The sequence below is a fragment of the Oncorhynchus gorbuscha genome, unplaced genomic scaffold, assembly GCF_021184085.1.
Source record: "Oncorhynchus gorbuscha isolate QuinsamMale2020 ecotype Even-year unplaced genomic scaffold, OgorEven_v1.0 Un_scaffold_7147, whole genome shotgun sequence".
NCBI classification, from domain to species: Eukaryota; Metazoa; Chordata; class Actinopteri; order Salmoniformes; family Salmonidae; genus Oncorhynchus; species Oncorhynchus gorbuscha.
In genome coordinates, this window is record NW_025750597.1 from 1 (window position 1) to 18,521 (window position 18,521).

Below are 18,521 nucleotides of genomic sequence, written 5' to 3' on the forward strand. Positions count from 1 at the left end.
ACAATACATGGAGAGAGATGAAGGTCCCACCACTACAGTAGGAACATGAGAGAGATGAAGGATACACGGAGAGACGAAGGTCCCACCACTACAGTAGGAACAGAGATACATGGAGAGAGACAAAGGTCCCACCACTACAGTAGGAACAGAGATACATGGAGAGATGAAGGTCCCACCACTACAGTAGGAACAGAGATACATGGAGAGAGACGAAGGTCCCACCACTACAGTAGGAACAGAGATACATGGAGAGAGATGAAGGTCCCACCACTACAGTAGGAACAGAGATACATGGAGAGAGATGAAGGTCCCACCACTACAGTAGGAACAGAGATACATGGAGAGAGATGAAGGTCCCACCACTACAGTAGGAACAGAGATACATGGAGAGAGATGAAGGTCCCACCACTACACTAGACAGGGGTCAGTACAGAGTCACGTTATTATACACTAGACAGGGGTCATGTTATTATACACTAGAGACACGTTATTATACACTAGACAGGGGTAAGTACAGAGTCATGTTATTATACACTAGACAGGGGTCAGTAGACAGTAGACAGGGGTCAGTACAGAGTCATGTTATTATACACTAGACAGGGGTCAGTAGAGTCATGTTATTATACACTAGACAGGGGTCAGTACAGAGTCATGTTATTATACACTAGACAGGGTAGACAGGGGTCAGTACAGAGACACGTTATTATACACTAGACATGGGTCAGTACAGAGTCATGTTATTATACACTAGACAGGGTAGACAGGGGTCAGTACAGAGTCATGTTATTATACACTAGACAGGGGTCAGTACAGAGTCATGTTATTATACACTAGACAGGGTAGACAGGGGTCAGTACAGAGTCATGTTATTATACACTAGACAGGGGTCAGTACAGAGTCATGTTATTATACACTAGACAGGGGTCAGTACAGAGTCATGTTATTATACACTAGACAGGGCTCAGTACAGAGTCATGTTATTATACACTAGACAGGGGTCAGTACAGAGTCATGTTATTATACACTAGACAGGGGTCAGTACAGAGTCATGTTATTATACACTAGACAGGGGTCAGTACAGAGTCACGTTATTATACACTAGACAGGGGTCAGCAGAGTCACATTATTATACACTAGACAGGGGTCAGTACAGAGTCACGTTATTATACACTAGACAGGGGTCAGTACAGAGTCATGTTATTATTATACACTAGACAGGGGTCAGTACAGAGTCATGTTATTATACACTAGACAGGGGTCCGTACAGAGTCATGTTATTATACACTAGACAGGGGTCAGTACAGAGACATGTTATTATACACTAGACAGGGGTCAGTACAGAGTCATGTTATTATACACTAGACAGGGGTCAGTACAGAGTCATGTTATTATACACTAGACAGGGGTCCGTACAGAGTCATGTTATTATACACTAGACAGGGGTCAGTACAGAGTCATGTTATTATACACTAGACAGGGGTCAGTAGAGTCATGTTATTATACACTAGACAGGGGTCAGCAGAGTCATGTTATTATTATACACTAGACAGGGGTCAGTACAGAGTCATGTTATTATACACTAGACAGGGGTCAGTACAGAGTCATGTTATTATACACTAGACAGGGGTCAGTAGAGTCATGTTATTATACACTAGACAAGGGTCAGTACAGAGTCATGTTATTATACACTAGACAGGGGTCAGTACAGAGTCATGTTATTATACACTAGACAGGGGTCAGTACAGAGACATATGGCTATGTTGGTACCTGTTAGGTTCTTCAATACAACGTAGGGTCCATGTTCTACAAACAGCCCAAACATAGATGTGCCCCCAGGACCCCCCTGCAGCCACAGCAGGACTGGAGCAGTCTCAGGCCACTCCTGCAGAGAGACAGACAGACAGATACAAGTTAGTAGTTCTCTAACAAATGGATAGTGGAGGTATCTTAGTGAGAGGCCTCCACCCAAAACCCTTCTAATACAACACTGCCACCTTGTGGCCAAGTCGTTGACACAGTTATGAAGTACACACTGTTTAATCACTAGGACCTTGGTAATGTAGGCAGCAGAAAGGACTTGTTTTGTACTTACTTTATAGAGGCTAAGCCCATAAGTCTTTTGTTAAGTTTTCTGAAACCAAAACCTGTTGAAATGTACAATCCAAATAAAGCTGTGCCCTGATTCACACATTCCTTTACAGGAGCTGATAAAAGGTGATTGCTAGACAAACACGTGCTATTGATTCTTGTCACAAGTGAAACTAAGGAGGACACTGCAGCTGATATGGGTGGCACCCTATTCTCTATGTGGCCCTGGTCACAAGTAGTGCACTACAAAGTAGTGCCATTTGGGACACATGGTGGTGTAGTGTACCTGAGCAGGGAAGAACCAGAAGTAGAGGTTGCTGTTGTATTTCTTGTTGACAGTGAGGTAGCCGGCATAACTCTTCACATTGGCACCAGGCAGGGGACCTACCAGACTCTGCTTCCGTGCTGAAAGATAGAACAGGTCATTGCTTTCAAATAACTGTCTCAAACCTCGTTTCATCTGAACACTACAATTAGTCTCCATCAGACTTCTGTTGTAATACTGTAACATCCATGATGTTAACATCACAACGTCATAACAACTGTTCTGCACACGGTTATGTCATGTTTTGTTGTGTGGACCCCAGGATGAGTAGCTGCTGCATGTGCAACATGGGGATCCACCTGCATTGCTTGCTGTTTGGGGTTTTAGGCTGGGTTTCTGTACAGCACCTTGAGATATCAGCTGATGTATGAAGGGCTATAGAAATACATTTGATTTGATCTGTGTTGATGCAAATAACATGATGCATAACGCAATCTCGTCTATTGTTTTTAAAAACTTGACAACTGCCTTGTACAACATTAGGGGAAAGCCTTAACAGTTGAACAAAATATAGTTTCTGAGTAAAGTAAACCAACCTACCCTCTTCGATGTTGCCCTTTTCCAGGTAGGGGGTGAGAAAGAGCGGCTTGCCAGGGTCGGCTCCTCTGGAGAGCATGCTGACACGGTGAGATTTCCGGCAGAAGAAACTCGAGCAGCCCCTTGACTGTGTTGCCTCCAGAGAAGCCCACAGGAGAAGGACACACAGCGTCTCCTTCAACATTCTGTCAGGGGTGAGTGGAGAGCAGATACATTTGATAGTTTATAGTTTCAACACAATTTCATTCTCACGCATGTTTGCATTATCAAATGTCTGCTTTAGCTAGTTTGCGCATGTATAAAAAATAAATTATATTGAATATAAAGAATGAATTAGCTAGCCTAGTCAAATAACCATTGAGAGAACTGCACTGCATAATCCAATGACCAGGCTTTCATACAGTTGTATTTTACACACATACCTCATAATTAGGGCTCGCCTCCTCTGGAGTTCAGAGAAACCAGCTAATCCGTGTTATAGAAGCGAGATAAATCAAATCATCTGTAGTTTCACGTTGCTGCTGCTCCGCGGTTGTTACAAAAATGGATTGGTCACATGATCAACTGGGTGAGTGATCATGTGATTTCATGCTGTTTTGCGCAATCAAGTCCCTCGTCCAACGGTGCGTTTCTGTTTCCGGTTCTCAACCATTCTTCATGTCGAAGAACTTTCGCAACTGCTAAATTCGACACCATTTTTTTACGGTCTAGCCAAATGGTTCATGAATGTTACGGTTTTCTTCAGGCATTGTATTTTTTTTTTCTTTTTGGTTTTAGATAAATGGATGTAGGCCTATTCACATGTTTATCTTGGGAGAATTATTTATGTGCACATGGTTAGTCAATGACGTGAGGCACTAGCATTTTTACCAAATGCAGGCTATATCCTACACTCAAATTGATGCATAACCCCTAATCGTGGAAGACATTTTAGTATGTCTAGCTAACTGTGACTGAAAGGGCCCCTAAACAATTATTAGAACATTAGGTAAAAAAAATTTCAATATTATTTACATGAAATGGTTCGGTCCTGCCCCCAAACCAGGCGTGAACGGTACTTGCTAGCATTGATTTGCCGGTGGAGCATCATGTCTCAGCTTCCTAAAGAAAAATCTGGCTTCCAAAAACGAAAAGAAAGAAAAAGACAGGAGAGAGAATGTCACCCAATTTTTCACAAAGGAAGTTGGGGGGAGTCCGTGTGGTGGAAATTAACCTGTTTGCTTAGTCCATAGTGAAATAGGCTACTTATGCTCCCATAATATTAGTTACTTAGTATTATCTTCACAGAAAATGTTGTGTTTTAGCTGACATTTAATCAATGCAGGAAAACTTTTACCAAGCTATTCATAGTAATTCACTGTCTCCCCATCCCCATACCCCTGAACCAGCCCTGTCTCCCCATCCCCATATCCCTGATTAATGTTGCACCTCAATTTAGCAAGGAACACAGCCGCCAGAGGAAGAGATTCCATGATGAGATATCTCAAGAGGAGACAGCTCAGGACAGTGCAGCAATGGTGTTTCAGAACACAGTGTTTTTACTGCTATGGACAACATCATAAGTGACTTGGACACTAGGTTCCACAGCAATGCAAACATTGTAGAATCATTTTCTGCTGTTCTGAAAGTTGGGCAGATTAGTGAGGATAAAGTCCCTTATGTGTGCCAACCACTGATCATGAAGTATTCCAGAGATCTTACACCTGAGTTTCAAAATGAAGTAAGACACCTGAACACTGTATATGCTGCTCCCCTCCTAACCTGTCCCCTCTTGGTCTCCTGACACCTGAACACTGTTTATGCTGACACTCTCCCCTCCTAACCTGTCCCCTCTTGGTCTCCTGACACCTGAACACTGTATATACTGCTCCCCTCCTAACCCGTCCCCTCTTGGTCTCCTGACACCTGAACACTGTTTATGCTGACACTCTCCCCTCCTAACCTGTCCCCTCTTGGTCTCCTGACACCTGAACACTGTATATACTGCCCCTCCTAACCTGTCCCCTCTGGTCTCCTGAACACTGTATATGCTGCTCCCCTCCTAACCTGTCCCCTCTTGGTCTCCTGACACCTGAACACTGTATATGCTGCTCCCCTCCCCTCCTAACCTGTCCCCTCTGGTCTCCTGACACCTGAACACTGTATATACTGCTCCCCTCCTAACCTGTCCCCTCTTGGTCTCCTGACACCTGAACACTGTATATACTGCCCCCTCCTAACCTGTCCCCTCTTGGTCTCCTGACACTGTATATGCTGCTCCCCTCCTAACTTGTCCTCTCTTGGTCTCCTGACACCTGAACACTGTATATGCTGCTCCCCTCCTAACCTGTCCCCTCTTGGTCTCCTGACATCTGAACACTGTATATGCTGCTCCCCTCCTAACCTGTCCCCTCTTGGTCTCCTGACACCTGAACACTGTATATGCTGCTCCCCTCCTAACCTGTCCCCTCTTGGTCTCCTGACACCTGAACACTGTATATGCTGCTCCCCTCCTAACCTGTCCCCTCTTGGTCTCCTGACACCTGAACACTGTTTATGCTGACACTCTCCCCTCCTAACCTGTCCCCTCTTGGTCTCCTGACACCTGAACACTGTATATACTGCTCCCCTCCTAACCTGTCCCCTCTTGGTCTCCTGAACACTGTATATGCTGCTCCCCTCCTAACCTGTCCCCTCTTGGTCTCCTGACACCTGAACACTGTATATGCTGCTCCCCTCCTAACCTGTCCCCTCTTGGTCTCCTGACACCTGAACAATGTATATACTGCTCCCCTCCTAACCTGTCCCCTCTTGGTCTCCTGACACCTGAACACTGTATATACTGCTCCCCTCCTAACCTGTCCCCTCTTGGTCTCCTGACACTGTATATGCTGCTCCCCTAACTTGTCCCCTCTTGGTCCCCTGACACCTGAACACTGTATATGCTGCTCCCCTCCTAACCTGTCCCCTCTTGGTCTCCTGACACCTGAACACTGTATATGCTGACACTCTCCCCTCCTAACCTGTCCCCTCTTGGTCTCCTGACACCTGAACACTGCTGCTCCCTCCTAACCTGTCCCTCTGGTCTCCTGACACCTGAACACTGTTTATGCTGACACTCTCCTCCTAACCTGTCCCCTCTTGGTCTCCTGACACCTGAACACTGTATATACTGCTCCCTCCTAACCTGTCCCCTCTTGGTCTCCTGAACACTGTATATGCTCCCTGCCCCTCCTAACCTGTCCCCTCTTGGTCTCCTGACACCTGAACACTGTATATGCTGCTCCCCTCCTAACCTGTCCCCTCTTGGTCTCCTGACACCTGAACACTGTATATACTGCTCCCCTCCTAACCTGTCCCCTCTTGGTCTCCTGACACCTGAACACTGTATATACTGCTCCCCTCCTAACCTGTCCCCTCTTGGTCTCCTGACACCTGAACACTGTATATGCTGCTCCCCTCCTAACCTGTCCCCTCTTGGTCTCCTGACACCTGAACACTGTATATGCTGCTCCCTCCTAACCTGTCCCCCTTGGTCTCCTGACACCTGAACACCTGTCCCTCCTAACCTGTCCCCTCTTGGTCTCCTGACACCTGAACACTGTATATACTGCCCCTCCTAACCTGTCCCCTCTTGGTCTCCTGACACCTGAACACTGTATATGCTGCTCCCCTCCTAACCTGTCCCCTCTTGGTCTCCTGACACCTGAACACTGTATATGCTGCTCCCCTCCTAACCTGTCCCCTCTTGGTCTCCTGACACCTGAACACTGTTTATGCTGACACTCTCCCCTCCTAACCTGTCCCCTCTTGGTCTCCTGACACCTGAACACTGTATATACTGCTCCCCTCCTAACCTGTCCCCTCTTGGTCTCCTGAACACTGTATATGCTGCTCCCCTCCTAACCTGTCCCCTATTGGTCTCCTGACACCTGAACACTGTATATGCTGCTCCCTCCTAACCTGTCCCCTCTTGGTCTCCTGACACCTGAACACTGTATATACTGCTCCCCTCCTAACCTGTCCCCTCTTGGTCTCCTGACACCTGAACACTGTATATACTGCTCCCCTCCTAACCTGTCCCCTCTTGGTCTCCTGACACTGTATATGCTGCTCCCCTCCTAACTTGTCCCCTCTTGGTCTCCTGACACCTGAACACTGTATATGCTGCTCCCCTCCTAACCTGTCCCCTCTTGGTCTCCTGACACCTGAACACTGTATATGCTGCTCCCCTCCTAACCTGTCCCCTCTTGGTCTCCTGACACCTGAACACTGTATATGCTGCTCCCCTCCTAACCTGTCCCCTCTTGGTCTCCTGACACCTGAACACTGTATATGCTGCTCCCCTCCTAACCTGTCCCCTCTTGGTCTCCTGACACCTGAACACTGTATATGCTGCTCCCCTCCTAACCTGTCCCCTCTTGGTCTCCTGACACCTGAACACTGTATATGCTGCTCCCCTCCTAACCTGTCCCCTCCTGGTCTCCTGACACCTGAACACTGTATATGCTGCTCCCCTCCTAACCTGTCCCCTCTTGGTCTCCTGACACTGTATATGCTGCTCCCCTCCTAACTTGTCCTCTCTTGGTCTCCTGACACCTGAACACTGTATATGCTGCTCCCCTCCTAACCTGTCCCCTCTTGGTCTCCTGACATCTGAACACTGTATATGCTGCTCCCCTCCTAACCTGTCCCCTCTTGGTCTCCTGACACCTGAACACTGTATATGCTGCTCCCCTCCTAACCTGTCCCCTCTTGGTCTCCTGACACCTGAACACTGTATATGCTGCTCCCCTCCTAACCTGTCCCCTCTTGGTCTCCTGACACCTGAACACTGTTTATGCTGACACTCTCCCCTCCTAACCTGTCCCCTCTTGGTCTCCTGACACCTGAACACTGTATATACTGCTCCCCTCCTAACCTGTCCCCTCTTGGTCTCCTGAACACTGTATATGCTGCTCCCCTTCTAACCTGTCCCCTCTTGGTCTCCTGACACCTGAACACTGTATATGCTGCTCCCCTCCTAACCTGTCCCCTCTTGGTCTCCTGACACCTGAACACTGTATATACTGCTCCCCTCCTAACCTGTCCCCTCTTGGTCTCCTGACACCTGAACACTGTATATACTGCTCCCCTCCTAACCTGTCCCCTCTTGGTCTCCTGACACTGTATATGCTGCTCCCCTCCTAACTTGTCCCCTCTTGGTCTCCTGACACCTGAACACTGTATATGCTGCTCCCCTCCTAACCTGTCCCCTCTTGGTCTCCTGACACCTGAACACTGTATATGCTGACACTCTCCCCTCCTAACCTGTCCCCTCTTGGTCTCCTGACACCTGAACACTGTATATGCTGCTCCCCTCCTAACCTGTCCCCTCTTGGTCTCCTGACACCTGAACACTGTTTATGCTGACACTCTCCCCTCCTAACCTGTCCCCTCTTGGTCTCCTGACACCTGAACACTGTATATACTGCTCCCCTCCTAACCTGTCCCCTCTTGGTCTCCTGAACACTGTATATGCTGCTCCCCTCCTAACCTGTCCCCTCTTGGTCTCCTGACACCTGAACACTGTATATGCTGCTCCCCTCCTAACCTGTCCCCTCTTGGTCTCCTGACACCTGAACACTGTATATACTGCTCCCCTCCTAACCTGTCCCCTCTTGGTCTCCTGACACCTGAACACTGTATATACTGCTGCCCTCCTAACCTGTCCCCTCTTGGTCTCCTGACACTGTATATGCTGCTCCCCTCCTAACTTGTCCCCTCTTGGTCTCCTGACACCTGAACACTGTATATGCTGTTCCCCTCCTAACCTGTCCCCTCTTGGTCTCCTGACACCTGAACACTGTATATGCTGCTCCCACTCCTAACCTGTCCCCTCTTGGTCTCCTGACACCTGAACACTGTTTATGCTGACACTCTCCCTCCTAACCTGTCCCCTCTTGGTCTCCTGACACCTGAACACTGTATATACTGCTCCCCTCCTAACCTGTCCCCTCTTGGTCTCCTGAACACTGTATATGCTGCTCCCCTCCTAACCTGTCCCCTCTTGGTCTCCTGACACCTGAACACTGTATATGCTGCTCCCCTCCTAACCTGTCCCCTCTTGGTCTCCTGACACCTGAACACTGTATATACTGCTCCCCTCCTAACCTGTCCCCTCTTGGTCTCCTGACACCTGAACACTGTATATACTGCTCCCCTCCTAACCTGTCCCCTCTTGGTCTCCTGACACTGTATATGCTGCTCCCCTCCTAACTTGTCCCCTCTTGGTCTCCTGACACCTGAACACTGTATATGCTGCTCCCCTCCTAACCTGTCCCCTCTTGGTCTCCTGACACCTGAACACTGTATATGCTGCTCCCTCCTAACCTGTCCCCTCTTGGTCTCCTGACACCTGAACACTGTATATGCTGCTCCCCTCCTAACCTGTCCCCTCTTGGTCTCCTGACACCTGAACACTGTATATGCTGCTCCCCTCCTAACCTGTCCCCTCTTGGTCTCCTGACACCTGAACACTGTATATGCTGCTCCCCTCCTAACCTGTCCCCTCTTGGTCTCCTGACACCTGAACACTGTATATGCTGCTCCCCTCCTAACCTGTCCCCTCTTGGTCTCCTGACACCTGAACACTGTATATGCTGCTCCCCTCCTAACCTGTCCCCTCTTGGTCTCCTGAATGTAATTTGTCAGATGCAGCTGCAAACAGTTTTGTAGAAGTGTGCATTGCTTTACGTATATTTTCCACACTGCCTGTGACTGTTGCTGGTGGTGAGAGCTTTCAGGAAGCTAAAACTGATCAACTATTAGAGGTCCACTATGTCCCAGGACAGGCTGTGCAGTCTTGCCATGCTGTCTGTTGAAAGTCAGTTAGTTAGAAAGCTGGACTTCAAAGACTTGATCAGGGACTTTGCTAGTAAGAAGGCTGGGCTCCTGGTGAGTAAGGCTGAGCAGGGGCCAGTGATATCTGTTAAATGGCTATAGATATTGGATCACTACACACATGATGCCCACAGGCTGAGAACAAGACTGAGAACAGACGGAAAACAAGATATATCTCATAGTAATGGCTGGATTGCCATAACATTTGTTGTGCACAATCAAGACCCCAAGTGGAAGAAACCTATTGATTTGGTGACCTCTTGACCTTTCCTCTGGCGCCATCATCAGACCTTTTCATTTTCATATCCATTTTGTTTTCCATTTCCACTTTTCCAGCTGCTTATTTTCTCGTTGGTATATATACTTAGTTCAATAATATGCTGCTGATTTTATTATTTTGTCTGTTATATGATTCTATAGATGATACAGTTAATTTATTTTAATTGAAGAGGTTGATGTATATTTAAGTTATATTTATTTTAAGTTATTCATTCATGTTAAGATCATTTTCCATTCAAGATTTTTACCATTAAAATGACATTTAAACTGTAAAAGATGGCCTTTAGCACATTTCTTATAGAGGGTATCAGTCTTGCATCAAATAGTGAATTCCACAGTATGCAGAAGGTTGCATGCATGTCTGCACAGTGTTATATTTTCACAGCTCACTGTCAGGAAATATCGAACAGTAAATATTGGACTACAAGAGAGTTGCAAGCCTGCAAAGGTAGAGTTATTTAAAGCTTTGAGTGGGTCGATTGGCTTCTGGAGGTGTGTGGTTACAGAAATGCTTCTGGAGGTGTGTGGTTACAGAAATTGTGCAGGGTTGGTGTGGCCTGTGGTGGTGGGGCCCAATGTGATGTCTTTTCATGGGGCCCAAAATCCCTGGCTGCGCGCCCCTGATGTGAGTTGACAGAGGCTGCGTTTAGAAAGGCAGCCCAATTGTTATATTTTTTCCACTAATTGATCTTTTAACCAATCACGTCAGATCTTTTCACATCAATGTCTTTTTCAGAGCTGATCTGATTGTTCAAACAAAATATCAGAATTGGGCTTCCTGTGCTATAAAAATATAGCCCAGAGAGGACCTATTTTTAGGCTGTTGAAATCAATATCCTGTGGTTTAAAGGGTGTACATGGACTTGGTTTGGAGTTGGACACATGCAATATAGCAGAATACAGTTGTCATCATGTTAATTTCCTGATTAAACATCCTCAAATATGTATTTTATTCTGGTTATTTGTTGTTATTATTGCATTGGGGAGTGGGGACACTGAACCAGCAGCAGCCTGCCCTGCACCCAGCCACTCTGTCACCGTCATCACCATAATATTGAAATCAGAGCTGAGGTCAGAGCTCTGAGGAACAGATCTGCTTCAGATTGACTGGAGTTCAGAGGTCTCTTTCAGTCTACTGAATACTTCCACTTTAAGAAGGCGGCTCCGTCGCAGTGTAGTGTGTTTATACGATCCCAGAAGTGGCACCACCACATGGAAAACGATACTGTGTTTTTAATTCAACATGGCGAAAGCATATGCCGCTCTTGCAGTGGATACATTTGACAAACTTTAATTGTGTGTATAGTGGTGCGTTTAGACAAGATGATCGAAAGTTGATATTGTTCCTGTGATCCTGTCTGACTATTTACACCGCTGCCAGTGAGTGGACATACAGTAAATGCGGCAACATACGGCGCACAGGGAAAGGAACCGAGAGAAGTGAAAGCGTGCTGGAACGTTACACATACAAGAGGAGCAATTTAGAAAACGGACGTGAAATAAACATTGTTAGTTCGTGCCAAATCAGTGAGTGAGAGTAGCCTACGCTACGTGACATCGTGAGATGGACGGACTACGGGGAACGGGCTGTGAGCGCACCTCAACCGACCGCGAGTGAACAGACCGAGCCTGAAGCGGATTGGGATGGCAGCATCCAGCAACTCAAGCCTCTCGGGTTCATCAGTGTCTTCTGGTAAAGAGCCCTAAATTAAAATATTTTGTTTGATGAAACAAATAATAAACAATTTACTATATATTATTCGGCCTTAACATTTTATTATTTGTTAGGCTTATCAATGATAATATTATCACCCTTGTTATTCTCTCTCTCTCTCTTCAATATTTATTGCATAATGCAATTAATATAGGGACTTGGGAGTTAACCGTGTCATAGTTGGCATGCATGAATTTCGTTTGTGATACACATTATGTAACTTTAAAAAATCTCGATCTGTGCGTAATTGACAGACATCACCCAATAAGTCACGACGACAGTCGTCTACGTTCGCATCGATAATCATTCATTTCATGCCTCCTCATCTTTTGATCTCTTTCACATCTGCCGCAGCTGAACAGAATGATACACGTTCCACTTTCAAGAGCTTGATGGAGTGACATACCAGTCTTGTCGTTTGCAATTAGGATGTTTTTATTCTATTTTAACGTACACCGTCTTGCGTCTGGTTTCAGTGAGGAATCATCTTGGATAGGAGGTGAACGCGTCTCTCAATGTACAGGCTGAGATTGTAGGGTTGGAATTGTCATTGATGTACATATGTTTTTGTTTGGATAACGACCATTACATTCTCAATTGTCCCCATAATCCTTGTTGACTGGCCAATGTGGCCACTGCTATATTCTGTTGGTAGGGGCACCAGGGATGGCGACCCTCTAACTAAATCTACAATTTTCCATCATGCACCCATAAAGACCGGGCTTGATGTGACATTTCAAAAATACTTGTTTATTCCCAGTAAAACATTTTGAAGTTGGTCACGAGTTGGCAAGAGGCCATATATGCTGTGTTCTGATTGTCTTTAGATACAGATAGAAGATTCTCTGGGTTTCTTAACAAACACCGCCTTGCCCTGCACTGTTGACTGTTCCTATGTTCATTGATGGTTTGTGAGACAAGCAACATATGCTTCACTATGGTGGACTTTATTTTAGAATAGTGGTGGACACACACACACACTCTCCCTCTCCTGGCTATTAAACTACTAGAATAACCACTTCTCCACAACTAGAATCAAACACACAACACACACACTCTCCCTCTCCTGGCTATTAAACTACTAGAATAACCACTTCTCCACTGAGATATAACACACACACACACACACAACTGGCTATTAAACTACTAGAATAACCACTTCTCCACTGAGATATCCCTCCCTCTCCTGGCTATTAAACTACTAGAATAACCACTTCTCCACTGAGATATAACACACACACAACACACACACACTCTCCCTCTCCTGGCTATTAAACTACTAGAATAACCACTTCTCCACTGAGATATAACACACACACACACACACACTCTCCCTCTCCTGGCTATTAAACTACTAGAATAACCACTTCTCCACTGAGATATAACACACACACACTCTCCCTCTCCTGGCTATTAAACTACTAGAATAACCACTTCTCCACTGAGATATAACACACACACAACACACACACTCTCCCTCTCCTGGCTATTAAACTACTAGAATAACCACTTCTCCACTGAGATATAACACACACACACACACACACTCTCCCTCTCCTGGCTATTAAACTACTAGAATAACCACTTCTCCACTGAGATACACACACACACACACACACACACACACACACACACACACACACACACACACACACACACACACACACACACACACACACACACACACACACACACACACACACACACACACACACACACACACACACACACACACCCTTCCTGTGGTTACTGGTGTGGCGTTCACATACATTAACCAACAGTGTGATAGGGTTGTTTGTCCTTTATACCCTGACAAACATGGGCACCACATGTTTATCTATACTGTGTGTTCAGGAGGAGGCTTCAGCCAGCGACTGCTGTTTCACACTCAGTTATACTGTGTGTTCAGCAGGAGGCTTCAGCCAGCGACTGCTGTTTCACACTCAGTTATACTGTGTGTTCAGCAGGAGGCTTCAGCCAGCGACTGCTGTTTCACACTCAGTTATACTGTGTGTTCAGGAGGAGGCTTCAGCCAGCGACTGCTGTTTCACACTCCGTTATACTGTGTGTTCAGGAGGAGGCTTCAGCCAGCGACTGCTGTTTCACACTCAGTTATACTGTGTGTTCAGGAGGAGGCTTCAGCCAGCGACTGCTGTTTCACACTCAGTTATACTGTGTGTTCAGGAGGAGGCTTCAGCCAGCGACTGCTGTTTCACACTCAGTTATACTGTGTGTTATACTGCTGTCAGTTTACTGTGTGAGGGAGGCTTCAGCCAGCGACTGCTGTTTCACACTCAGTTATACTGTGTGTTCAGGAGGAGGCTTCAGCCAGCGACTGCTGTTTCACACTCAGTTATACTGTGTGTTCAGGAGGAGGCTTCAGCCAGCGACTGCTGTTTCACACTCAGTTATACTGTGTGTTCAGCTTCAGCCAGTGACTGCTGTGTTCAGTTATACTGTGTGTTCAGGAGAGGCTTCAGCCAGCGACTGCTGTTGTTTGAGCAGCTGTGGCACTTTTCCAGGTCATATTCTTAACATTTGTGACATCAGTCTTTTTCTATTCTCTACATGATTGACTCAGGTTAAGATAACAATGTGACCAAAAGTTCCAGAATGTACAGTGGGTGGGAGTAGCACTGACCTTTGATCCTATTGCTGCTGGGTCGTTGTTGTCAGAGTGAACATATGATATGATAGCCCTTATTTATTTAGTGTCTTCTAATCCCCCACCCAACCATACTGCACCCAACCAATGTTTGTGTCTCAAATGGTACTCTATGATATCTGAAGTGCACGACATAAGGAATAGGGAGCCATTTGGGACGCAGAGATCTGTTCCAGGCTGATACAGGCTGTCTGTGCTGACTTCATACTTCACAAGACATTATCTCATGAGTACGTTGCCAACAGCACTGGAATTACCACTTGACCATCTTTTTTAAGGGAAAGTATTTTCTGACTGTGGTGTGGAGGCTTGTCATTATTGTTGGGCTCTCGATATAATTACCAGACGTTACGAGGTGCTGTGCTGCCAGGGACAGCGGGCCTGTCACACATGGCTATCATTATCTTCCTGGAGAGCTTTCTGGCTGACAGAGACATTTTGAATAATCTTTTCTATGAGGCGTATGACTCCATCAGCAGCACAAATGACACCCTGTACCCTATATAGTGCACTACTTTTGATCAGAGCCCATAAGGATCTGGTCATAAGTAGTGTACTATATAGGGTGCCATTTAGGATGCAACCTCAGAAATGAATCTGTGAACACAACACGTTCTGCTTCAAATTATCCCCTTGTTTTCCTGCTGCTGCTGTAAACAAATGTTGCTGTGATGCTGCTGTCTTCAGCTGTTTCTACGTGACAGTAGTCTAGTCTGCCTTAATGGACTAGACCGTCCTCTCTGTTTCTACGTGACAGTAGTCTAGTCTGCCTTAATGGAATAGACCGTCCTCTCTGTTTCTACGTGACCGTAGTCTAGTCTGCCTTAATGGACAAGACCGTCCTCTCTGTTTCTACATGACCGTAGTCTCTAGTCTGCCAGTCTTAATGGACTAGACCGTCCTCTCTGTTTCTACGTGACCGTAGTCTAGTCTGCCTTAATGGACAAGACCGTCCTCTCTGTTTCTACGTGACCGTAGTCTCTAGTCTGCAAGCCTTAATGGACTAGACCGTCCTCTCTGTTTCTACATGACCGTAGTCTAGTCTGCCTTAATGGACAAGACCGTCCTCTCTGTTTCTACGTGACCGTAGTCTAGTCTGCCTTAATGGACTAGACCGTCCTCTCTGTTTCTACGTGACCGTAGTCTAGTCTGCCTTAATGGACTAGACCGTCCTCTGTTTCTAGGTGACCGTAGTCTCTAGTCTGCCAGCCTTAATGGACTAGACCGTCCTCTCTGTTTCTACATGACCGTAGTCTAGTCTGCCTTAATGGACTAGACCGTCCTCTCTGTTTCTACGTGACAGTAGTCTAGTCTGCCTTAATGGACTAGACCGTCCTCTCTGTTTCTACGTGACCGTAGTCTAGTCTGCCTTAATGGACAAGACCGTCCTCTCTGTTTCTACATGACCGTAGTCTCTAGTCTGCCAGTCTTAATGGACTAGACCGTCCTCTCTGTTTCTACGTGACCGTAGTCTAGTCTGCCTTAATGGACAAGACCGTCCTCTCTGTTTCTACGTGACCGTAGTCTCTAGTCTGCAAGCCTTAATGGACTAGACCGTCCTCTCTGTTTCTACATGACCGTAGTCTAGTCTGCCTTAATGGACAAGACCGTCCTCTCTGTTTCTACGTGACCGTAGTCTAGTCTGCCTTAATGGACTAGACCGTCCTCTCTGTTTCTACGTGACCGTAGTCTAGTCTGCCTTAATGGACTAGACCGTCCTCTGTTTCTAGGTGACCGTAGTCTCTAGTCTGCCAGCCTTAATGGACTAGACCGTCCTCTCTGTTTCTACATGACCGTAGTCTAGTCTGCCTTAATGGACTAGACCGTCCTCTCTGTTTCTACGTGACCGTAGTCTCTAGTCTGCCAGTCTTAATGGACTAGACCGTCCTCTCTGTTTCTACGTGACCGTAGTCTAGTCTGCCTTAATGGACAAGACCGTCCTCTCTGTTTCTACGTGACCGTAGTCTCTAGTCTGCAAGCCTTAATGGACTAGACCGTCCTCTCTGTTTCTACATGACCGTAGTCTAGTCTGCCTTAATGGACAAGACCGTCCTCTCTGTTTCTACGTGACCGTAGTCTCTAGTCTGCCAGTCTTAATGGACTAGACCGTCCTCTCTGTTTCTACGTGACCGTAGTCTAGTCTGCCAGCCTTAATGGACTAGACCGTCCTCTCTGTTTCTACATGACCATAGTCTAGTCTGCCTTAATGGACTAGACCGTCCTCTCTGTTTCTATGTGACCGTAGTCTCTAGTCTGCCTTAATGGACTAGACCGTCCTCTCTGTTTCTATGTGACCGTAGTCTCTAGTCTGCCTTAATGGACTAGACCGTCCTCTCTGTTTCTACGTGACCGTAGTCTCTAGTCTGCAAGCCTTAATGGACTAGACCATCCTCTCTGTTTCTATGTGACCGTAGTCTCTAGTCTGCCTTAATGGACTAGACCGTCCTCTCTGTTTCTACGTGACCGTAGTCTCTAGTCTGCCTTAATGGACTAGACCGTCCTCTCTGTTTCTACGTGACCGTAGTCTCTAGTCTGCCAGCCTTAATGGACTAGACCGTCCTCTCTGTTTCTACATGACCGTAGTCTAGTCTGCCTTAATGGACTAGACCGTCCTCTCTGTTTCTACGTGACCGTAGTCTATTCTGCCTTAATGGACTAGACCGTCCTCTCTGTTTCTACGTGACCGTAGTCTCTAGTCTGCCAGTCTTAATGGACTAGACCGTCCTCTCTGTTTCTACGTGACCGTAGTCTAGTCTGCCAGCCTTAATGGACTAGACCGTCCTCTCTGTTTCTACATGACCATAGTCTAGTCTGCCTTAATGGACTAGACCGTCCTCTCTGTTTCTACGTGACCGTAGTCTCTAGTCTGCAAGCCTTAATGGACTAGACCGTCCTCTCTGTTTCTATGTGACCGTAGTCTCTAGTCTGCCTTAATGGACTAGACCGTCCTCTCTGTTTCTACGTGACCGTAGTCTCTAGTCTGCAAGCCTTAATGGACTAGACCATCCTCTCTGTTTCTATGTGACCGTAGTCTCTAGTCTGCCTTAATGGACTAGACCGTCCTCTCTGTTTCTACGTGACCGTAGTCTCTAGTCTGCCTTAATGGACTAGACCGTCCTCTCTGTTTCTACGTGACCGTAGTCTCTAGTCTGCCAGCCTTAATGGACTAGACCGTCCTCTCTGTTTCTACATGACCGTAGTCTAGTCTGCCTTAATGGACTAGACCGTCCTCTCTGTTTCTACGTGACCGTAGTCTATTCTGCCTTAATGGACTAGACCGTCCTCTCTGTTTCTACGTGACCGTAGTCTCTAGTCTGCCTTAATGGACTAGACCGTCCCTCTGTTTCTACGTGACCGTAGTCTCTAGTCTGCCTTAATGGACCAGACCGTCCTCTCTGTTTCTACGTGACCGTAGTCTCTAGTCTGCCTTAATGGACTAGACCGTCCTCTCTGTTTCTACGTGACCGTAGTCTCTAGTCTGCCAGCCTTAATGGACTAGACCGTCCTCTCTGTTTCTACATGACCGTAGTCTAGTCTGCCTTAATGGACCAGACCGTCCTCTCTGTTTCTACGTGACCGTAGTCTCTAGTCTGCCTTAATGGACCAGACCGTCCTCTCTGTTTCTACGTGACCGTAGTCTAGTCTGCCTTAATGGACTAGACCGTCCTCTCTGTTTCTACGTGACCTAGTCTCTAGTCTTAATGGACTAGACCGTCCTCTCTGTTTCTACGTGACCGTAGTCTAGTCTGCCTTAATGGACTAGACCGTCCTCTCTGTTTCTACGTGACCGTAGTCTCTAGTCTGCCTTAATGGACTAGACCGTCCTCTCTGTTTCTACGTGACCGTAGTCTCTAGTCTGCCTTAATGGACAGACCGTCCTCTCTGTTTCTACGTGACCGTAGTCTCTAGTCTGCCTTAATGGACTAGACCGTCCTCTCTGTTTCTACGTGACGTAGTCTAGTCTGCCTTAATGGACTAGACCGTCCTCTCTGTTTCTACTTGACCGTAGTCTAGTCTGCCTTAATGGACTAGACCGTCCTCTCTGTTTCTAC

General features: G+C 46.7%; 1 protein-coding gene across 1 annotated transcript; it reads right to left on the minus strand.

Annotated features, from left to right (window-relative positions):
• Positions 1-1,684: 1,684 nt before the first annotated feature.
• Positions 1,685-3,534, minus strand: LOC124029646 (probable serine carboxypeptidase CPVL). Its single transcript, XM_046341290.1, has 4 exons — positions 3,373-3,534; positions 2,954-3,135; positions 2,375-2,493; positions 1,685-1,882 (listed from the first exon to the last, which is right to left on the minus strand). The coding sequence occupies exons 1-4, from the start codon at positions 3,375-3,377 to the stop codon at positions 1,700-1,702; spliced, it is 489 nt and encodes a 162-aa protein (XP_046197246.1). The 5' UTR covers positions 3,378-3,534; the 3' UTR covers positions 1,685-1,699.
• Positions 3,535-18,521: the final 14,987 nt, after the last annotated feature.